Source organism: Cryptotermes secundus, unplaced genomic scaffold, assembly GCF_002891405.2.
Source record: "Cryptotermes secundus unplaced genomic scaffold, Csec_1.0 scaffold39, whole genome shotgun sequence".
NCBI classification, from domain to species: Eukaryota; Metazoa; Arthropoda; class Insecta; order Blattodea; family Kalotermitidae; genus Cryptotermes; species Cryptotermes secundus.
In genome coordinates, this window is record NW_019723904.1 from 535,942 (window position 1) to 560,972 (window position 25,031).

Genomic DNA, 25,031 nt, shown 5'->3' on the forward strand with positions numbered 1-25,031 from the left:
GTGAATGTATAGACCCATGTTTTCTTGACCTCGGCATTAGTTGGGAATGGTCAGCTTCACGCCCCGGCCGCTTTACCCTGGGAAAATAGCTGCCGATACCCATTGGATAGGAAGCCGGGTAGGCCCCAGAGCCGGTATTGACAACGTAAAGAAGAGAAAATTCTTGTCCCTACCGGGACTCGAACTCCGACTCTTCGACCGTCCAGTCCTTAGCCAGTCGCTATACCGAATGCGCAGATAGTCCGTTGAGAGTCTACCGACGTTCCGCAGGAACATTTAGCCTCTATCTTCAGGGTCGGAGAATAAGTCAAGCAAGAAATCAGCTTCAAGCATGTGGCAAGAATAGGCCAAGACATGTCCCTCCGAATCGTCGGTTGAATTTTATGGGACTACATGGCGTTATATCTCAGAGCATAGAACTCTTAATAATCACCGCCATGAGAATGTCAAATCCTGAACCATTCGACTTACGGAAGCAGCCTTTATATTTAAATGAACACATGAAAAACGAAACTCCCACCACAGATGATCGCTCTTGTTTAGTTTACCAGGCTAAATGTGGACCAACATGATGAAAATGTAAATATTCAGGTTCCCAGTGGCAACTATATATACAGTATGCGCCAAAATACAGTACTTGAATAAAAAAACGTCCTGTTGATACCACTGTTTATTCATGTGAAGGCCCCTTGCACGACAGAACCTTCTCATATCCTGAAGAAATGGTCCGATCACCATGTCCCTGTAGCGTTCTTGGGTGACGGTAAGAGCATTGCCTTCCTCGTCCTCAGTGAAATAGGGGCCTGCTAAGACGGCACACCATATCGTCACACTTGTGCTATGTAGCGGTTTCTGGACGATAACATCTGACCGCTCAAAACCAAGGAAGTGAGTTGTCCGGCGACCACTTCCGTATGAGCGGAAATAATACTCAACTATGAATACTTTTCACTACTGGGAACACGTGCGGCTGGAGCTATGCCCCGTCAACAAGCGCACATGCGCGAGTTTCGGTACTGCACATTTTGGCGCATACTGTACTTGTAAACGCTACGTAACCTGACATCTCTTCTCTGATTGTCAGTAGTGCCTTATTATAAGACTGGCGTGTGTTGGTTACTTAGTTATACACAAGTATATGCCTAATTTTGGATAAGAAATTCAAATTCCTTTCAAAGAATGACGTTTTAGCTCACTCAGGTACAGTTTGTTGTTCTCTTCAGCGACAGTACTCAATTGTATGCATTTTTATGCACAGTTCAGAGCAGAAAACCTTGCGACAAGGCCATCCATCGATGCTAAGAAGCGAGTGACATGTGCAACAGATGTACTTTATTCTGATACATCAGTCAAGAATGTGTCATTGATCTATTGTTTATACAGAATAACGACACTTTTACAGTCGTCGAATGGCAGTGTATATATTGTCACGTGTTCGGAGTTTCCTTGATTAATAAGACGGAGTCTGGATTCGATGATCGAATTTATTGGACCTTTATACAACCGGTTCCAGCAGTTCACAAATCACTATCTGACACACTATCATCTTCTTCAACTGGACACTCTCGACTACCGTTGTATACTCGTACTTCGTCCTGTCAGAGTCAGAGAGTTATAGTTACTTTACGATTGGCGGTTTACTGCCAATCGGTTCGTCTTGACGTCAGGCCCCTTGAGGCCCACGACCAGAGATTCATTTTCCAACTGAGCTCTTGCGGTAATAGTCCTTATGTAACATAAGGCACTATGCTAAAAGCCGGAATGTCGCGGGTTCGATTCCTGGTGAGGTCGTTAGATTTTTTAGTTGACCTAATACTTCCAGGGGCACTCTGGCCTTGGGGTCGACTTAGCCTCTAACATAAATGAGTACCAGTAATCTTCCTGGGGTTAAAGTGCGGTCGGCGTGTAAAGCTGACAACTTCACCGCCATCTGTGAACCAACTATCTACAAGAATATGGGATCCTCGACGTCTCACCACCCTACGGGCCTCCACGGTCTCTTAGAGGGATAGCTTTACATTTACTAGTGTTCATCCCTTTCCTGCGCTGCTGAAGAAAATGTATATGATATGTTACTTATTTACACACCGACTGATTATAAAGATACACCTGAGGCATATTTAATAATAAAACGTGATTCAATAAATATATAATATACATTAACGTTTTTATAACCACATAACTTGCAAGAGTCGATATAACAAAACGTACAGTATAAAATATTTCCTATCAAAAACTTTTTAATTTCATTCTTGCAGCAACAGTTCTCATATAATGCATATTTACTGAAACACGATTAGCCTATACGCAAAATGCATTACGTGTTATCTAACTTTAAAACGTAACTTGGCCAGTCTATTTTAATATGGATTTGCAACTCAAATTTCATCAAAATAAGCAGGATTAATTCACGGATAATGGCTGTCGTGATAAAGTTATTTGGCACTATCGTACTGTTACGAAACGAGTCATAATCCCACACTATAAATATTGTGTAAGTTCCTAACCCAAGATAATCTCATATGGTCCATTTTATTGTGCCCTCTGCCCCAGAACAGCTCGTACTAAAGCTCTCTTTCAACTGGGCAGTTATGATAATTAAATGGTCAGACAGTGGACTCACGTATCATCATAAATGCTGAGAAGTTCCCAGCTAAGTGTTTAACCTAGTTCGTATAAAATGTTTTTGTATTACACTACAGAACAGCCCGTTGAAATCTACGGCAAAATTAAAATATTAGTATAGGAATCCCATTTGTTACAGGCTTTTCTATTCCAGAGAACCCCACTCTTTGTTAGAAGAAACACAATTCAACTTTGAGAGGAGTAATTTGGAGGGAATAGTAAAGTTTAGAGGACGATGTGATGCGTGGATATTTAGGCTGTAACGTCATTGCTAAGCGGCCTCCGTAGTCTAGAGGTAACGTTCCCACCTCATGACTCGTAGTACGCGGGTTCAAATACCCGGCGGAGGTCGTCGAATTTTTAAGGGCGGAAAAATTCAGGGAACAAGTCCTCCGGGAGGGACTTTAAGCTGTGTGTCCCGTGTCGTAACTGTACGGCACGTGAAAGAACCTCATATCCCCAAAGGGGATCACTGAGCCAAATTCCAGGACGTTTCCCGCCCAACAATAGTCTCTAAGGCCTCTGACAGATGGGGGAAGCATTATAGATACCGCTAAGCAAGTGGCCGAACTCGCTTGCTCGGCCGGACTGATGGTACGCACCATTTATCGGTAGGGTATAGAGACTGGTAGAATATCATAGAGGGAAGCACAATAGATCAAACTGGTCGCGGTGCATGGGGAAACCCACCCTCTCTAAATAACTAACTAACTAACGTCATTGCTATCTGAAAACAACTCATGGATATGTCATCATTAATTAAGGAAATTTCAGGAAACAGCACTCGTTCATCTGTAATTCATCCCATACATTGCATTCATAAAGCAGTTTTATATGCTCAGGAAGTAATGATGTCGTTCACATCGGAGAAGTTCTTAAGTCCTGAAGGACACACTGAAATAAGTGTAGATCCCATTCCACAGAGAGGGCCAAAAGTCAGTTAACCTAAAACATTCTCCCGTATCAACGGCAATGTTAAGATTGAAACCTGCCGGTCAATCTATAGAACAGTATCAAAGCGTTGTGAGTTGTGCATTGAACATGGAGGACCCAATTTCAAACAATTTTTATAATTTCAGTAAGCAATATAGAAGTTTCTAAACTATTTTAGTGTATATTCTGTTAACTTTCCTGACTACTGGGAAAGATACATTTCCCAGAGAAGTTTTAAGTAGGATCTGCTATCGAGGTGACTAATGGCATTAGTCATACATATACACCGCAAACGATCGTGTTATTTTGTTGCTGAATATGCTCTAAATCAACAGCAGGCATATACAGGTAGACTCAAATATACTTGCTAAGTTACCAGCCAAGCATATCTCGTGTATTGCCTGAGTAGAATGTGTGTTGCAGAGATCGCTCTACATTTCGGTTTTGCAAGACATAAACAAGCCGTACTCCATCATACACACTAACTGCACTTCACATACTCACGTCAAAATACCATCAGTACAATACACTAAAACGAGAGATGCTCGCTCGTTCGTGACCTAGTACATGACATAATCCTGCATCGTGTTAACGGTCTAAGTTCGTTGCTATTGTAACCCGAAATTTCATTAAGTTCACAGATTTCATCTTGCTATTTTTTTTTTCCTTGGCACTACAGCCCCAGTGGGCCTAGGCCTACCTCCATGAACTTCTCCGTTCACTTCGGTTTCTCTAGATCTTACACATTCGGTAGGACTCCTTGGGCGGGTGATCAGCTCGTCGCAAGGCCTCTACCTGTACACAAACACAGAAAAACGCACACAAACATCCATGTCCTGAGTGGGATTCGAACCCACGATCCCGGCTTCCGAGCGAGCGAAGACAGTGCACGCCTTAGACCGCTCGGCTACCGTGACCGGCTCATCTCGCTATTACATTTGAATATATATATATTTGAATATATATAGAGAGATATTGTGGGAACTGCCCACTTTCAAGCAAGATACTTGCGTTGTTACATTTGCTTGAATGTGGGCAGTTCCCACAAATATATATATGAATATATATATATATATATGTACTATAAAATGTAACTTAGGGACGGGAGGTGAAGGACTGGACGGGATTTATCTGGTTGAAGGCAGGAACCAGTAAACTATTTAGGTCACAAAACCTGAAGGTCGTCACCCCAAATGCAGGTACAGCAGGGTTTCGGAACTGAAATACTGGTTAAGCTGCTACTTAAGACATTTTCTATTTGTTTCTATTTTAAGTCTGCATCACATCAGTTTGTTCATATTCGTATAGAATATGAAGTGGTCGTTACATGGGCCTGCAACTAACGATCATGTCTCTTGCTGATGCTCAGTGCTTCAGGAATGTTTGATGCTGTTCATGTTATGATGTGGAACATATGGAATGTGTCCCTGCCTTGAAGTAAATAACACACGTGGCATTTGGATGAGAGGAAGAACCTTGGCAGGCCGTAAATACCTAAAACGAGCCAGTTCACAAGCGAGTGAATACAAATCTCTAAAAATAATGTACGCATGAAAGCTTAGAGCGTTAGTTCAGGAGTTACTACATGTCTGACTGACTGACTGACTGACTGATTGACTGACCAACTGAGTGATGAACTCACAAAGAAACCAACTGACTGATTACATTGTAGTAACAGAAACAACAGGCTCCACACTGCTAAAAGCAAAGCCCGGGATTAGAAATGGTCCTGAGCCAGTTCCATCCTCATAGCCCATCACCGGAAGATCCATCTTAATATTAAAATTCCTTCTCCATCTTGGTCTTTCAAGTGGACGTTTTCTAAGGTATCCTCAAAACTCTGTATACATTCCTCGTCTACCTGAGCTACAGGCACAGCCTATCTTTTACGTCACTATTTTAACAATACAGCGAGGAAGTTGACTCAAACGGTGAAGCTTCTAACATGTATTCCGGAGGGGCCCGGTTTCAATCTCAGCCGGAACACAGACTATCCTGAGGGTTGTCATGGGTTTCTTCAGTTCCTCCGCGTAAATTCCGTAAGAGTATAGTAAAATAGGCTGCGATGGATTCCTTTCATATTTCCAGTTAATTTATTCTTTAATAGCACTAACTCTCGAAGCGACATAGTCTGAGCTATTGACAGCGTCGTTAAACAAACAACAAATATTCCAGCTACCTTAGGCGACCTGGCGGCGTTCTCGTTAAGTAATATCCCAGACCGATCACTTCATCCTTTTTGGATCTAAGCATGTTTCAGAGTACATGTCCTTCCCCCTGAGAAGCCATGCAGGTATCGCGCATGTACAGAAGTGGAAAAATAACCGCGAGCCGTCACTGGCCCTAATTTTTGGACTTAGAAAGAAGTTTGACACATTTTTTACTCGAAACAGGTTTTGATGACCCGTATATTTATCACACGAACAGTTATTTACGGCCGGTCACAGTAGCCGAGCGGTCTAAGGCATGCACTGTCTTCGCTCGCTCGGAAGCCGGGATCGTGGGTTCGAATCCCACTCAGGGCATGAATGTTTGTGTGCGTTTTTCTGTGTTTGTGTACAGGTAGAGGCCTTGCGACGAGCTGATCACCCGCCCAAGGAGTCCTACCGAGTGTGTAAGATCTAGAAAAACCGAAGCGAACGGAGTTCATGGAGGTAGGCCTAGGCCCACTGGGGCTGTAGTGCCAAGGGAAAAAAGAAAAACAGTTATTTACGTCATTACATAAAGCACGGATTTCAACTGATCAGTCTAAGAAAATATTAAACCTTCCGACAATGTTTAGTACAGACGTGGTTTGGGAACTGAAGCAGCTGGCTGACAAAACACTCTGTGCACAGAACATGTGATGACTGCATCACTCAGGACATTGTTGTCCTTCATATGAATTTCAGTATAGTATAGGCACACAGCGTAAAACGTGAATGTTGTTTGAATTGCCTGCTGAGTTCTACTGTATGGCCATTTCTACATTCAAACCTCTGTACGTATGAAGTACTACCAAAATGTGCTAATTAAATACATCGTTAGAGGCAAGGTCTGAAGTCAAATGGAAAAGACACGTAGTGAACACACTGTCTAGTGTTCTCACGAGAGATGCATGGGTCTCTTTCCTGAAACTGTATTCGTAAGTTATTTGAGAACATTTCGAAATTTATATAAATATTATTCGGGGGGGGGGATGTTTACAGATAGTAATGACATTCATCTTGAAATCACACACAATATAGTACTGCCAATTGTTTTGCATGGGCGTGAAATGTGGACTCTTACTTTAAAGCAACAACATAAATTACAAGCGCAGGTTTTGAGGTTCTTACAGTGGTAGTTATGAAGAGTTCTATCTTCTGGGATATAACGCGGTGTAGTCCGTTGAAAATCTACCAACGTTTCGGAGGTACATGTCTCCTCCAACTTCAGGGTTGAAGAGAAAGCCAAGCAAGAAACCAGCATGAAGGTGGTAATAAGTTCAGATTCTTGTTCGGCTAACTCTCCAACCCTGAAAGTGGAGGCGATATGTTCCTCCGACAAGTCAGTTTACTTTCAACGAATTACAAGGTGTTACATCGCAGAAGATGAAACTGTTATAAATTACTAGAGTTCGGAAACGAGTTGTAGGAAGTCATTTGAGCTTACGAGAAATAAAGTGAACAATTTAGCATATCAAATAACGAGGCAAGTGGTGATTACACGGGCCGGGCCATGTGGCCAGGAAGGGGAAACAACGAATGCACACACAATTTTGTCGCGGAAACGTCATGGCGAGATCGATTAAGCTGGCACAAGTAACGTTTCTTACATATTTCGGAGATGTCCGATTCAGGCCACCAATTATCCTGATTTTCTTTATGGTTTTCCTCAGATTATCCAGGAATATGCCTCGACAGTGCCTTAAACTAGGCCACGACCGCTTCCTTCCACAGCCTTTCGAATTTATTCGCGATCATCCAAATTGTTCGACGCAGTATAGTCCGAGTTACTCACAGCGTCGTTAAATATGCCACAACTTAAATTATGTAGCGCGTACAGCCGTTTCTGTGCAACGATCGCGAGAAGGAACATGCGTTGCTTGGTAACGGCCACTAAACACGTCAACAATATTCAGGCTATAGCTAGGAAACCATACGTAACAAGAGAACAACCTTGAAAGCGGTGTCTTCTGTTAGGTCCGCCCAGAGGCTATAACTAGGACCCCAAGTTGGCTGTAAGTTGAGTTGAGCTGCGGGATATTCGTTAGGCAGTAATGACGTGAGCACCGAAGCTGAAAAATATCCACTGTTAGAAGCCGTTGCCAGGAAACGACTAGTAAAGACACAGGATGCTGGAAAAGCTGTGCTGGTTCTGTGGTGAAGTGTACAATGTGAAGATTAGCGATGACGCTATAATTACTTATATATGAATTGTGTGTATAAATGGTCAATAAATCTATTCACCAATCCCGACCCCGTCTATAGTCACACACATATACACGTGACAATATTCATGAGAAATGTCCATTTGGACGACTGTGGATCTGCACAGATAACATTAAGCTGGATTGTAGAGATGATATATGGCTGGAACTGGCTTGGGATCGTGGCCGATGTCGACTGGTATTGGCGTCTGCCACCATTGTGTTACTGTCACAACGACTGTAGTGGTTTCACGTTTGTGAACAAGAATGGAGTAGACTGGCACACCTGGCAGGCCTTGGTATTCATCTGCTGCAGATGCATACCGTTGAAAAGTTGTCACCTGCACAGTCAGAAATGACCCTTCTCTGTGCTTCAATAGGTACTCACCATACCTAAACGCCGCTTGCCCCATTCTTCTTTCAAGAAAAACGATTTGTGATATGTGCTTCATTTAAGTCATGCAGGTTAGAGATATATAAAAACCAAAACTAAATTCACCAGACAAATTTTAATGGAAACTCTGAAAGAAAATTTCATCAAAATACTTTCACGAATTTTTAAGATAAAACATGCAGACAGACACAAGTTCCTCTCTGTGTTCACATTAACTCCATGTAGCACAGTCCCCTTTGATAAGCTAACAGTCGCTTATCTATTTAAGAACAAATACAATCCACAGTGTCACCTACTATTTCTTTATTATCAGTTATAATATTATCCTCCCATTATTGTCTTGGGTCTCCTAAGTGGGCTCTTTCCTTCAAGCCTTCCAGCTAAATTCAGTATGTATTTCGCATGTCTTCATTTCTGCTGTATGTCTTAAACATTTAATCTTCCTTGGTTTGGTCACCCTAATAATATTTGGTGAAGGGCAAAAATTATTGAGCTAATTATGCAGTTTCCTCCATCCTTATGTTTAGCTCAGATATTTTCTTAGCACTTTGTTCTTAAGACATGCCCAATTTATGCTCTTTCCATAGTGTATGTGTGACCACATTTTAGCCATATGATTCATTCATCAGTAATCTATCAGACGACAGGTCCACAGTCTCTTCCAAAACAGTTCCTCCATTTAATGCGATCCAGAGCTTCCTCCTTCAAATGAGAATATCCTCTTCTGTCCCCAAGGTCATCCAGCATCTTCTTACATCTTCTTCCACATCTTCTGGTCACTTCTATCCAGCCCTCTATCTTTCCTTCAATAACTTCATAAGAAATAATAAAATTATTATAATTTATCACATGCTAATTCTCAATTTCTTTAGATAGCAGATTGGAGATAGAATTCTGAACCCTGGTAGCAAAGATTCCCCGAACTTAAATTTCCCTTAATTCCTTAAAAAAAATAAATGATAATAAAATGCATACACAAAACCAATGGAGGTGACTTACTGCTTCATTATAGGTAATTCATCAATTCTATTTCTATTATAGATAGCATTAAATGACAAACCTGTGGCAGAACATGAAGGGTGAATTGAGAGGGATAATGGAGAATGCAATTGCACTTCATGTGCATGAATTCATTATGAGGTAATGAAAAGAACTACAATATAAGAAGTTTTCAAGTTTTCATGGTGGTCAGTGTTCATATTGTGCTCTGTCCTGTGATAGTATATAGTCTTGGAGATCAATACAGTATTGCTGGAGGAAATGATGCCATCATGTTCAGTGACAACAGTGAAGCTAGGGGAAATATGCTCCTCTAAAATGGTGGTATCTATCTTCAAGACTACACAGTATCGCAACCCAGAAGAACACTGTCTGAAATTACAATGTTCAGAATGTCATTCATGAGAGTTGGTCCTGGTGTTATGCAAATTTAGTGCGAAAATCATAAATTTTCTAAAGACTCTCAGAATGAATACATTTAATGAACTCTCATTCTGACTACCTTTATTGATTGATCAGCTAATTTAAAGACAAAGAGTTTTTGTTCACTGAGTGATGTGACAGTTGCTAAATTCATTACACTGATGCCAGTAGGTGTGGTGGTATGGAAGGTAAAACATGTCCTGGTGCAATCTTAAAAGTGTTGATCAGTGACTAAATTGGTACTGGAAATGCTGACATTCTTGTGTTCGACCCTGCTGTTTGTTTATAACTAGAGTATGTGGTGTTTTATAATTATTATTATTATTTATTTTAACTGCAAATGGGTTTTACTTGTGTCAGTTGTACTACAATAAGACACAACATGCAAATAACACACCACACTCAAACAAAACACAGCACACAAAACTACATAAAAAATAAAGGATACACTATACACAATGCATACAATGTAAATAAAATTACAGCTACAACAAATACAATCACAACTAGAGTTATATAAATTAATATTAAAAAAAATAAGCATACTATACACTAAACAGTAACAATTATAAATTATGTAATGTCATGAACTGCCGGTCACGGTAGCCGAGTGGTCTAAGGCATGTACTGTCTTTGCTCGCTTGGAAACCGGGATCGTGGGTTCTAATCCCACTCGGGGCATGGATGTTTAGTTTGTGTGTGTGTGCGTTTTTCTGTGTTTGTGTACAGGTAGTGTCCTTGCGACGAACTGATCACCTGCCCAAGGAGTCCTACTGAATGTATAAGATCTAGAAAAACCGAAGTGAACGGAGAAGTTCATGGAGGTAGGCCTAGGCGGGGCTGTAGTGGCAAGGAAATAAAAAAAAAATGTCATGAACTGACACAGATATGGTCACAGAATAACACAGACTATGTCACAGTGTTTATAATATTGACATAAGCACTTAATTTATTGTGTACAGAATTCAGAGCATCCCAATATACGTATATCTGCACTAAATTACTATTACTATTTATATATTTCACAATACCATTGGTTGATTGCTCAGATGGAATGCCATGCCGTTTCTTTTCCCAGAACACATTAAAATTATATAATTTTTGTAGGTGTCTAAATTCACCAGATTAATTGCCCAATTTCTAGCAATATTTAAATCTGTCCTGCCACTTGGGCAAGTGTAGCAGTTCGGACGCTGAAAGAGACTCAATCAAAGCAAAATTTAAAACAGTTTTTTGCAAACTGGGGGAGTAGCAAAGCCATCCAAATTGCTTATTGTAACACAGAATTATGCATTTTGTTTTACTTTCTTATATACACAGAGCAAGTTTTAAATATTCTAGAGAAAACTGTTATTAGCTTATGTGAACAGCTAAACAGATTTACTTTACACTTAGAATTTGTATCAGTTCATGTCCTGTACAAATGCTCTATGACTCTGAACCTCGCAGCTTGAAATTAAGAACACTTTTCATGAAGCTTTATGTACAAAATGGTGAATTTAACAAAAATTCCTGTAATGATCTTGATTAAATATGACTCATTATAGAGTACTCTGACGAATTATGCATCAGATTACAAGTTTGAATACAACAAGGTTTATGCAAGTTTATGAGAACTTTGAGAGAAATGTTACTTTATATGAGTAGCATGACTCATTTATTTTCTTGCTGTAGGTTACAAGACAGAAGATATGAAAACACTGCAGTAATCCAGATAATTAGATAATTACTGAGTCTCATTCGGTGTTAAAGTTGAACAACTAATATTATGGTCTGTTGTAGTACAAATGGTGTTACTGGTTCAGTAAGAGTGAATGGTTTCGAGCGGGATATCCATCAATTTCGGAAACAGTCATGCTATATTATGCAAGATGACAAAGTTCAACCTTTGCTCACTGTTCAAGAAGCCATGAAAGTTGCTGTCAGCCTCAAGCTTGGACCTGAATTTTCCTCTAGATATAAGTTGGAAAGGGTAAGTTCCCTCATTTTCACTAGTCAGTATCCATTATATTCGTATGTGTGAAATAATATCCACTTTCTTTCCACAATGTTTATAATGTGGTGTGAATCAAGAGCAAGGGGTGGGGGTGGGGGAAAGGTGTATGACAGTGGTGTACACAGCGCTCTGGAAACTTCTTGACCTCTCTCTCTCTGGATGGTCCTGAATGCTAAGGAGATCAAGGTTGGCTGAGATCCTGGAAGCATGTTCAAGAATGATGTCACTTGAATAAAAGTGGGTTCAATTAATGAGTATGCCAGTCTGTGTTTAGAGCATTTAGAGGTAGTGTGCAGTGTTCATGAATTGAATTGAATTGAATTTATTTACATTCTATAAATCCTAAGCAGGTTAGTACCTTTGGATACAGAACAAGTCAAAATGTTACATACATAAGTAGAGGCAATTTTGGCTTAAAAATTAATATAACTTAATTTTACATCATTCTCTATTTACATTGAAGTATTCATCTAAAGAGTAGAAGGAATGAGCATGTAGATAATTCTTTAACTCTGATTTAAACTTTTTAGTATCATTGCCCAAGTTTTTAATACTTTGTGGCAGATTGTTGAACACTTTTATGCCAGTAAAGTAGACTCCTTTTTGATATACTGATAAAGTTGATGAGGGTAGGTGGAAGTTATATTTTTGTCTAGTATTCATGTTATAGACATCAGAATTTAATTTGAATTTATCTTTGTTGTAAACAACAAATAAGAGAAGCGATAATATGTATTGCGATTGAAGAGGTAGAATTTTTAATTTCTTAAATAATTCTCTACATGAATCTCTACTTCTACATCCTGTAATGATTCTAATTATATTCTTTTGTATTTTAAAAATTATTACACTATGTGAAGAGTTCCCCCAAAATATTAATCCATAGTTCATAATAGAATGAAAGTAGGCATGGTAAACCATCTTCAATGTTTCCTGTGACATAAAAGGCTTAATTGATCTCATCGCATAGCAAGCTGCATTTAATTTAGGTATAATTTGTTCAATATGTATTTTCCAAGACAGTGTACTGTCTACATGTATTCCAAGGAATTTTGTATCAAGTACTTTACAGATTAATTTGTTGGCATAACTGATGTCCAGATCAATTTGGTGGTTGTTTTTAGTTGTGAATGATATGTAATGGGTTTTATCAAAATTTAATGAGAGTAAATTGGCTTCGAACCATCTGTTTAAGGCTTCAAATACAATATTTATGTCATTTTTAAAGTTTTCAAATTTAGAGTTCTTAAATATTATACTAGTGTCATCTGCATATAGAATTGGTTTAGATTTATTGTTGATGGTTTTAGATAGATCATTTATGTAGAGAAGAAAAAGTAAGGGACCTAAAATTGATCCTTGTGGAACACCGTGCTTTATAATTCCCCAGTTTGAAAATGCATTATGACTGGAGTTTTTATTATTTATTTCAACTCTTTGATACCTGTTTTTGAGGTATGATTTGATCCATTCATTAGCTTTGCCAGTTATTCCATAGAAATTTAATTTCGATAGTAAGATATCATGATTAACACAATCGAAAGCTTTTGCTAGATCACAGAAAATCCCTCCCACAATTAATCTGTCATTGAGAGCACTTAAAATATCGTTAGTTAGTTCATAGGTTGCTTTTTCTGTTGTTAGGTCTTTCCTAAATCCAAATTGCTCTTTGACTAATATGTTGTTAGAATTTAAGTGTTCAAGTAGTCTATTATACATAACTTTTTCAAAGACTTTTGAGAATGAAGTCAATATGGATATTGGTCTGTAATTAGAGATGCATTTTCTCTCTCCTTTTTTAAAAAGTGGTTTCATTATAGCGTATTTTAAGCGTTGAGGAAAAGTACCTGATGATAAAGGTTTATTACATAGATGTATCAAGGGTGTATCAAGGGGTGTGGTGAAACTCTTCGATACAAAGGAAATAGTCAGTCCTGTGCTAGGAGTCACAAGATGAGTGCAAGAAGATGGTGCAGTGGTGTTAAATGAAATAAGAGTGAACTAAAACTCACTGATATCTAGACAATCACAAACTGAAAATAATTACTCAAAAACGAGATAAACACTACAATATTTGTATTGGAATAATGCAAAAGACTGGAAGAACATGGTTTTGGTCACTGTTCTATATTATTTAACAATTTACACAATAACCAGGAGAAAATAAACAGTGTAGTAAAGCATAATCTCACTGAGAGCAGTCTTGAATGAGGTCATTCACAAAAAAGAATTTAATATTTCTTCAATAACTTTCAGTCTTCAGGCAAATCACACTACAGGATACTGGCATGTGAAGTTAAATAATTTCTTACAATCCACTTTGGAAGCCTAAGAATATATGAAGTAAATTTATAGATATATTAGATTATAACATCTGGGACTTATAAACAGAGGTAAAAAATTTTCATTTCATGTATCCTGTTCTGTTACAATATACATCTTCTTTAGTAACCATCACAACACAACAAATATCAAGATCAGTGCCCAGCTACAGCTCTGCTACATGTTTCGGCTATCAACAGCCATCATCAGGCAAATACATGGTTAACATATATACACCACTGAACTGCATTACTATTAAACATATAAAACACTTGATATAAAAAATACAATAAATCAGATTATATAAAACAAGAATAAAATTTTAATTGATATTTTATAACATCGAATCAGTCGTTGGTTTTGTATTTTCGTACGTTCCCATGGACAAATTGGAATATTCTATTTTTTTTTTTCTTTTTGTATATAAGATTGTATAGGAGGCTCGTGATGTAGCTGTAGTAAATTAATGTTAATTGTTTAGTCGGTACCTCATCTTACAAACTGTTGTCCATACTCTAGGGAATGTAAACAACAACTCTGATATCTGATATCTGTTGTGTTGTGACGGTTAATAAAGAAGTTGTATAGGGGTAAAAAATGCTACATGCCAACTGCTAGGAGTGATGAATTTTTTACATATATATTGCTAAAATATACTTTCTGTTCCACCAGGTGGACCAAATTCTAAACTCCATGGGCTTATCTGAGGTGAAGAAAACAAAAAGCAGAAGTCTCTCTGGTGGACAGCGAAAAAGGCTTGCCATTGCCCTTGAACTAGTCAACAACCCACCAGTTATGTTCTTTGATGAACCAACAAGGTAAATTTTACTGTCAAATTAAAGATCATGATCAGAAATGGATGGAAAACTGTATTATTTGTTACATCTTTTAGAAGTACTTAGATTATTTGGCAATTTTTCTCCTTTATAAAAAATAATTTGCTGGTTCTCACTATAAAGCCTTTTGTGTGTTCAGGAGAAGGGATAATGATGGCAGTGAGAACTTTGATGTCAGAATATGCTGAATGAACAGATTGCAGGATAAAATGGCATTTTTCAAATCAAATTTTTATTTTAACTAAATAATTAACTCTCTGGAGCAGAATTCTTCATGAGAAGATTATAATCACTTGGCCAGCCAAAAGGAAATGCTGCCTTTTACAGAATCCAGAGTTTCATTACCATGTTCACAAAAATCTGCCTCCAGTAAAATAAATTTTAATATATTTAACCAGGCTGTACCATTACTGAGGAAGTTAGGTATTGCCTTCTCACTGTGGAAGCTTGAGTTCAATACTGAGTGACACCATGCAAGATCCATGACGTCAACATAGCAGCACTGCAATAGATTTTCCCCGAGTTCTTCAGTTTTTACATACTTCCACTACCCCAGTTGTTTTTTTTTTGGCATATTGCTTAACTAATTAAGCACAAGGACAACTTTACCTCAATCATCATCCCACCACCCCTCTACTCTCCTCTATAGCCATTCCCTGAGCTATGCTGTCTTGCTGACCAGGCAGCACATTATCGCATTCTCTGCCTTTAAGTTGGGGGTTTCATCTCTGTCATAGCACTTTGCCCTCACAGAATAACGAGGTTAGATTTATAGACAAGTGGAGAGGGGGCCATATTCCAGCTTGGGGATTGAAGGGAAGAAAACAACCCTCACCACAAACAGCTGCCACAATAAATATATCACAAATTTTGACATTAATTCTCATGAACTTCAAGAAGATGAAATATAGCAGGAAATATTACATATATCCCTGTTCAAGCCCAACTTCAGTCATTTGTGTTCAGTAATGATAACTCTGAATTCAAACTATAATCATTCCAAGAGAAGTGTGTTTGTCTCCTGGGTGTAGTGAGAAACACTGTCTTGTATCAGGTACTGGCCTATTTGTTGTTTTCTGCCAGAAGTTTATGTTGTTCATATTGAAGAAAAGAAAACACTTTATAATTTATGGTAGTGATACAGGTGGAGCACAGCTGACTGACCTAGAAGGATCCATGATCATAAACACTTCTCTGAGAATTATACACTCTTATTTTTCCTTCCAGCTCATACATTGATGTAAGTTACAATTTTCTCCAGTGAGAGGATGGGGGGGGGTCTTGGTAGGACGCCTAGAAGTATCTCTTCTGTCCAGAATTATTTTCATTAATTCATTTAGTTGGTGATCAGATCAAAATTTATCAGAGAGTACAGTTAATATGGCCGAACACAGCGGCTGTGCAGTCTAGAGAATGAACTATCTTCGGCTAGTCGTGGGTTCGAAGCCCACTCAAGACAGGGATGTTTGTCTACGTTTATTCTGTGTTTGTGTTGTCCTGTGCAGGTAGCAGCCTTCCAACAAGCTGATACCCTGTCCATAGAGTCCTACCAACTGTCTAAATGTTAAGGAACTGAAGTGAAACGAAAGTGTTTCATGAATGTCCTATACTGCAGAGGGGGCTACAGGAATATGAATGAATGAATGAATGAATAACTGTTGATATGTGAATCTCACTGCTGATTATTTAACACCCCTATAATTTACCCCACTAAATGAAATCCTAGTCCCACTGCTTTCAACACATTCCATTACATATTTAATATTCACAGTTATCCAGACATTAACCATTCTCTGTGCAGATCTCACAACAGAACTGTGGTATTTAAATTACAAATGCACATGTAACAATCCTTTTATATTCCAGTGGTCTTGACAGTTCTACATCAAGGCAGTGTTTAACAGTGCTCAAGCGGCTGGCTACAGAGGGTCGTACTGTGGTCTGCACTATCCACCAGCCAAGTGCCACACTGTTTGAGATGTTTGATCACTTGTATGTCATTGCAGACGGAATGTGCATCTATCAAGGAAGCATTAAGGGTATGGTACCCTACTTATCTGAAGTGGGGTTGGACTGTCCACAGTACCACAACCCTGCAGATTTTGGTATGAACTACTACCATTCTTGTCTTATTCCTTGTATCTGTTCTTGAACTGTGCTCAAATAAACCTATACTGGGTATATACACTGGATTGTAGATAACTGTGGGTCATGCAAAGTTTACAGATGCATGGAAGAGGAAGACCAGTGTTCCTTGAACTTTTCACAATAACAAATGATAAGGAAGCACAGTCTCAGCTGTCTACTTACTTTCCAATAACTACAAATAAAAGAACTGATGCAAAAATTATTCTGTACCTCACAAACATAAGGGTTAAAATGATGGTACAGCTACGTATACCAGCCCTTATGATTCTAAGGTACAGGCACATTGGGCATACAAATGACACACTGTACTACAATAAAATCAGAGGTAATGAGCAAGGCCCGGATTTTGATGACCTGAAAATATTTTAAAAATAATCTATAAATCCAGAAAAATGACCTATTAAATGACCGAAAAATCAAGAAAAATGATCTAGAAGTTAAAAACGACCTAAAAATGCATCATGTCATGGAAAATCTACTAATTGTTTTAAAATGTATTTTTAAACTTTAATAGCACTGTGAACTCAACGTTACTCTTTTAAGTTCATTCTCATTTTAAGCATTTTTCTTGACACCATTTTACCAATGTCCCCTGACACTTTCTCCAAATTACTGGCTATTTTTTTCACCAGAGGGAGCGCATCTTCTAACATTGCTCCTTTCTCCTGTAAGCATTTGATTCCTTCCATCAAGGAACTGAAATTTGCCTTTATGAAGGCCAGCTGTCCTTCCATTTCGCTGCATGAGAACTGTTCCTGAGCAGCTTCAGTTGCCCTCGCATCCTCCATCGCCATTGAATATACAGTGCTTTTCACTACCCGAAAATGATCGCAATAGTAAATTGCTGCATCAATCCACGTTTCCACCTTGTGATGACGGGTTCTAGGGGCAGTGGAACACCAGGAGCCATAGACTTAAACTGCATTTTACGAGCTGGAGCCTTGTCGAAAATCTTCTTCGTCCACGACACGAGAGCATCCACTTGAGGAACTCTTGATCCCACTTCCTCTGTCACTCTATGCAGTGCATGGGATAGACAAGTAACGTGCACCAATTTCGTATAAAATGACTTTATTGACTTGCGTGCTTTTAAAATATATGGGGCCGCATCGGTCACAAAAAGCAAGATGTCATCATGTCGTATACCCTCTGGCCACACCAGAAACATCGACCTGTCAAAGAGTTTACAAATTGTGGAATTATTAATGGATTCTAGCACCTCACTCGTAAGCAGAAACACTTCACCTGGTCCGTCAATTTCCAAGGTTCTAATGATGACGTTTGCCACATAGTGAGCCTCCGTATCGCAGGTCTCATCAATATAAACGAAAATTTTCTTCCCATGCACTTTAGTCCTAATCATTTCCAGGATATTGTTATAGCACTTGGAAAAGTAATTTTTTTCCTGAGGGTGGATTCATCCGGGATAGAACAACCACAATTCACCTCCAGAAAATGTTTCAGATTTTCATTTTTCAGAGCCCAAAATGGAATATTTGCAGACACCAGAGCATCACACAGATCTGTGAAAAAAGAATCCGATGACTTTATGTCCGCCTTCAGATGAACACTGTTGCAGTAACCTTTGCACAGCTTTCTTTTTGTTCGAAGTTTGCACTTCTCATATATGCTTGTTGCGGCCGATATGATGATGTACCGTGAAACATTTTTCTGCCGCCAGTTTTGTGTCACGCATCTTACAGTATAAAATGTTATCATCAGTTGAAAATACCACATATACCATTTCCAAATTCAGCTACAATCTGCTTTAAATGACATGATTTAGACGGCTTTGTTTTAGGCATCGCAATAAAATGAATCACGCTAGTGCAACACAGAACTTAAATTTCACACTGAAAACTTTTTGTCAACTGTATCTTTGTCTCTATGGCCAAGGGCGAGAAACTGAAGACAGACGGAGTTTTATTGAGCAACAATATGTCATAAAAATCGAGGGATTCTGACTAGAAATATTTGTAACTAAGCAAATTCCTCTGCACAGAACCTGGAATGGGCCATAGTGTGAGTGACCGCTGTTGTACCCTGCTGCAAGTGTAAAATGTTTTATGATATGTAATGTCAGCACTTTCTGCAAAACGAATGGAAAGGACGGGACAGGATTACAACTTATCATTGCATACCACGTTATCAGATATTTGGGGTCCAGCTGCAGGCTGCTTTTGTAGAGGAAGGAGAAAAAGAGAGAACATTTTACTTCCATATTATTCACATATCTAAAAAATATGAAGGAAAATTCCCCAAAATGGCTAAAATGACAAAAAATGTCCTTAGAAGTCCAAAAATTTGCCGAAAAAATGACATAAAAACTTAAAAATGACGAAAAATGACCTATAAAAGTTACATTACCATAACCAGCAGCTCATCTCCGGGATATATACATATATATTAGATGCATCGAATAGGATACAAGGAAAAAAAGATGACATGTCATCAAAATCTGGGCCCTGGTAATGAGTAGTGGTCCCTTTCACAGACATTACTATCATAGCATTTTTAACAAAAGACTGGAGAAAACTTAAGGTATTGGCTAGGATCCAAATGAGGGATATGTGGGCCACATATCAAAGATGATACCAATGAGATAACATGAATGAATTTGTATATAAACCTTTTTAAGCCTACTGTTGAATCATAGTCACGATATAAATTGTTCAGAATATCAGAATATTAGACACATAAAAAGTTAATATTTACGATTATCCAGATATAGTATTAAGAAATGTATACTGTTATAGAATCCAAAGGCCCCTCAATGTCACCACAAAGCTTGTCATTAGACCTAACCTTCAGTCAGTCAATCCAGCACACATCCTCACAGTATACATACATACATACATACATAGCATTCCATAGATCCATGAGTTAGTCAGATGACCTACCGGATGTGGAATTTGTCAAAAATCATACAATACATATATACATGCACAATTCAATTTCACATAAACAGTAAGGATTTCACAAAAGTAGTAAAATATCCATCATAAATCCATACATTAACATATACTAGATTTTTTTTTTTCCTGTGTTCCAAACAAGAGAAAACATTACATACACTTTATGTTGTTTGGAAGCATAAATTCCTCAACAGAGTAAAAGGAGTGTGTAATTAAGTATCTCTTTAGTGCTACTTTAAATTGTCCCTGTTTATCTATAAGAGTTGTGATATTTGGTGGTAGATTGTTGAAGATTTTAATGCCAGTATGTTTCTGTAAGACGGATTTTAACATTATTCTCACACCTACATCTTTGGCTACAAAGTGATTTCCTTACATTAGAGTTTCCACTATTATACAAGGGAGAAACTCTCATAAATTCAATTGTTTTGTGCATTTCAATGTCTCTCATGGAATCTGAAACAGTGGATTCTAAGGTCTTCACTCAGCACTGTTCATGTGTGAAATCTGTTCATAACAATAACTGGGTTTTGCTCCAGACACATCTGGCAACACTGCATCCATCCTCATTGTCCTCTTAATTTCTCAGTGCTGGAAGTGTCAACGGGTGAGTATGGAGACCACAACGGAGCACTTGTTGCAGCCATAAAGAATGGAAAATGTAATGACTGGAGAAGAAGACAACCAGAAAGAAGCTCTTTCTCCTACCATGGTAAGACTATGAACAAATTATATATAGTATATTAACAGCTATTTAAAGCCTCAATTATATCCATGGTATTCAAGAAATTTCACTATGACTATAATTCGTAACCTACACTAGCTTCTCTAGAGACAGAGAGAAGAAGAAACATTTAAAAGAAAGTAGGCAATTGAAATTCTTCTCAGAACTACTTCTTGTTCTCAGTTTTCATATCCTGTGCCCATGACAGAATTCTTCTGAATTTATGCTATATCCAATCTGTAAAATTCAGGACCTATTCCATTTCCTTCTTTAAGGATGATGTAGAAGAAAGTCAGCAGAAAAGAAAGTAGGCAATTGAAATTCTTCTCAGGACTACTTCTTGTCCTCAGTTTTCACATACTGTGCCCATGATAGAACTCTTCTAAATTTATGCTACATCCAGTCTGTAAAATTCAGGACCTATTCCATTTCCTTCTTTAAGGATGATGTAGAAGAAAGTCAGCAGAAAAGAAAGTAGGCAGTTGAAATTCTTCTCAGGACTACTTCTTGTCCTCAGTTTTCACATACTGTGCCCATGATAGAACTCTTCTATATTTATGCTACATCCAGTCTGTAAAATTCAGGGCATATTCTTTAAGAATGACCTGGAAGATAGTCAGCAGAGATGAGTGTCTTATTCAGAAGTAATCCTGAGTACCGATAGTAACAGGACCAGAGCAGATTCAATGCTAATGGTTCTGTATTGACAACTATTTTCTTGAAAACCGTGAGAAGCCTGGTCTTTTCTGAAGTTCATGTTGCATGTTCAATAAAGCATAAGTAGAGAGGAATCACTTCAACATAAGTATTGTGAAATGGTTGTTATGGGCTTGCCGGCAAAGAACAGAGTATCAAAGATATAGTTTTATGAAGAATATGGTAATTTTTGTACATAATTACTGTTACAGAAGAATTTTCTTTTAATTTGCTTAGTGGGGGGGGGGAGTCCAACTGGGTCCACTCAGCATGGCGGCCACTGACTGGCTTATTGTAGCCTGCCCCAGGTGATTATGATGATGGAGAATTTGGTGGAATGAAGATTGGCAGGGGAAACCAAAGTACTCAAAGAAAACCCGCCCAGGCGCCACTATGTCCACCACAAATCCCACTTTACCAGACCCGGGCCACCGCAGTGGGAAGCCAGCTTGAGCTATGGTGTGGCCACTACAGAAGAATTACTCTATCATATGTATTCAAAAATAATAAGCTGTAATATCCATTTCAGGTTAATTACACTTCATAATTAGAAAACAATAATTCTGTATTTCAGCATCCTGCTGCAGATCTTTAATTAAACGTCTATGTATTCACAGTCCATCAACAATGCAGCGATTGTTTATTCACCATTTAACACTTAACACAACATGTTTCGGCCATAGATGGCCATATTCAGGTGTCTTAATGCGTGCAAACTGTTACACTGCTCTGATGTGCGCTAAAACAACGCGTTGCAATCCATTCAAAAATAACAGGACTGCAATTCGCGGTTTTAGCACACAACAGAGCAGTGTAACAGTTTGCACGCATTAAGACACCTGAAGATGGCCATCTATGGCCGAAAAATGTGTCAAGTGTTAAATGGTGAATAAACAATTGTTAAATTGTTGACAGACTGTGGATGCATAGACGTTTAATTAAAGAACACAATACATACAATGCCATACAATACAATACAATTAAATTAAATTCAGAGTGTTGTATATGTTAAAGACAGTGGTACATCAAAAAAATATGGATTTCATGATGCAAGTTTTTGTTTTCAGGAGCAATGCCACCAAGTTCAATGATTCCTGTCTATGTACCCTGCATTCCACCTACTCCAGCATCAGCCCATGACAGTCATGTGCATGAGACTGAAACTAAGCATGGTGATACTACAGAGAGCCATATCAGAGACCATCCTACTTCTCTCTTGAGTCAATTTGTTTGTCTGCTTAAAAGAACATTCCTCCTGATCCTCAGGGACAAGGTACATATATTCCAAAAAGATTTATTGTGTAACCAGTCCTGTGACCATGCAGAGCACACAGCTAGTGCCTACAATGAAAAATGTTAATGAAAATTCATGTTTCTGCCTTTAATAATTTTGTAGTAGTTCCAAATAAAATTTGAAATGAGCATAAACATAACACACATCCACATACCCATTTACTTACCTAATAATATATATTCATATACATACATACTAAACTATTTTCATTTATGTAAATTTCCAGCTTAATCATTTGTTTTACATTTGCCTGATAAATTTGTGTATGGCAAATTCTGAACATTAATCAGTACTTTCCAAATGAAGGTTTCTTCTTTTGTTTTTATATCTGCATGGTAGTAACTCGTAATATTCACTGTTGTGAAGCCACAAATATTCAGTGGTATGAAAGTCAGAAAAATGACAGGAAGGATTTCATTTCACTGATACTGTTCAATAACAAAGAATCAGCGCTTAACAGAATAGTGTCCTGAAGGAGTTTTAGCACTTAACAGGTTGATCATATTTAATAAAAGATTGATTCGCAAATGTAGAATTTTTTCTGTTTCAGTTTCTGACAGTGGCTCGATTAACGATCCACATGATTGTTGGTGTTCTAATCGGGTTAATTTATTACAAGATTGGAAATGATGCTGCTCATGTGTTCGATAATATAGGTCTCCTCTACTTCAGTATCATGTTCCTGATGTTCACTGCCTTTTCCTCAATGATACTCACATGTAAGTGAAAGTAGTATCTTTATTGTAAGATTTGATCAGAAAGAAACTTTTAAAGTTATTCAACTTCCAGCAAAGGATTCTCCATCTTCACTGGTTGTTTTCTGACAACAGATCTCAACACAGCAGCTATAACAGTCTCACTGAATTACATACTCTGAATATGACACATAAAATCTACTCTTCACGGCTGCACTCTTGACTCTTAACTACACTGCACTGCACTACTCTAATCTAAGCTGCAACAGGTCTTCGTTATATAGGCTCCACATGGACCACACAGACAACAAGTCACATGATTCCTTGCCAGTGACTTCATTGGTGTGCTGACTGTTTCCTAGCAATGAGCAATAATATTTGTCCACTGAGACACATCTTCCATTGTTTCATGTTGACCATGTTTACTAGCCGTTGCCTAGAAACGCTTGGAGCAAATCTGTTATAATATTTTAGTAATGAAGTGTGATGGAAAACAGAATTTTAATAATTTAAAGTATACTGGGGGGGGGGGGGTTGAGATACTTGGATTAAAGTATTTAACTATGAAAATCATGGGTGGGACATATGACTGTAGATGTCAGGGCATAACTACTGCAGGAATTTCTTGCTCAGCTGATCAGGAAATTTCCCATTTTAGACAGAACCTGAAGATTTGTTACAATGTTCATACAAGCCTGCAATACTAGCCATACCTGAGACTGCTGAATCCAGCCCACATTCTCATATGTTATTTCTTTAAGATACATCTTCATAGTGTGATGTGCTGCCTGAAAGCCAGAATATAGGACATCCATTGCTACGCAGTGGACAGTGAGAAAGCATGCTACCTAGGAAATCGCTTGAAGAACACGAGAACCTAACAGAGGAGTTTCCACCATTACAAAGTGGCTAGCAACATCTAAGCAACAGATTGTTTGAGGCAGTAAACATGTATTTCCATGGCAACAAGAGAGTCGTTTGCATACCAGCGAGTGAAACTAAACCCTTCGACAAGGTGTTCCCTATCTGGCCCAAGTCCAGGATATAACAGTCCAACTTTGGCAAGAAACGAGAGAGTTTGTATTGAACTATAACAGAAGTCAGTTTGTATCTGACAAGGACCAAGTCAGTTTAGCTCCGACGAAAGCTAAAGACAGTTGAGCTCCGAGCAGAGCATAAGACACTTCACTGAGACCATCAGTGCAAGAGTGTATAACAGTTGAAGAGGAAACGTCTGAAGGCGTTATAAGTGAGAACAATTGTATTTGTGAGAGTAAAAAGGGATTGCCCAATAAACATCTTCGCCATATCCGAAACCCACATAAATTTCTTGTCACGTTACCTAGGAAACACACGACAGTAGTATCCTCCAATTATAATATGCCTCCCATGTGATCTCTTCTCTTCAGGTTTCCTGGCCAAAGTATTGTAAGCATTTTTCATTTCTCCCACATATGCTACAGTGTCTTACCCATATTCTCCTTTGTTTGATCACCCTAACAAAAGCGGCCTCCATAGTCTAGAGGTAACGTTCCCACCTCATGACTCATAGTACGCGGGTTCAAATACCCGGTGGAGGTCGTCGAATTTTTAAGGGTGGAAAAATTCAGGGAACAAGTCCTCCGGGAGGGACTTTAAGCC

At 38.4% G+C, this 25,031-nt stretch overlaps 1 protein-coding gene and 1 long non-coding RNA gene across 4 annotated transcripts in view; one reads left to right on the forward strand and one right to left on the reverse strand.

Annotated features, from left to right (window-relative positions):
• Positions 1–25,031, forward strand: part of LOC111861908 (ATP-binding cassette sub-family G member 4) — a 79,295-nt gene that overhangs the window by 42,374 nt on the left and 11,890 nt on the right. Inside the window, exons 3-8 of one of the 2 annotated variants that reach the window (XM_023846858.2) lie at positions 11,547–11,736; positions 14,755–14,900; positions 16,785–16,957; positions 20,571–20,693; positions 22,469–22,674; positions 23,246–23,414. In XM_023846858.2, coding sequence (XP_023702626.1) covers positions 11,547–11,736; positions 14,755–14,900; positions 16,785–16,957; positions 20,571–20,693; positions 22,469–22,674; positions 23,246–23,414 — 1,007 coding nt within the window. Of the gene's footprint in view, positions 1–11,546; positions 11,737–14,754; positions 14,901–16,784; positions 17,024–20,570; positions 20,694–22,468; positions 22,675–23,245; positions 23,415–25,031 lie in introns of both variants that reach the window. The other variant, XM_023846857.2, reaches the window with a different exon arrangement.
• LOC111861913 overlaps positions 1–25,031 on the reverse strand; it is an 81,252-nt gene that overhangs the window by 36,205 nt on the left and 20,016 nt on the right. The window lies entirely within an intron of this gene.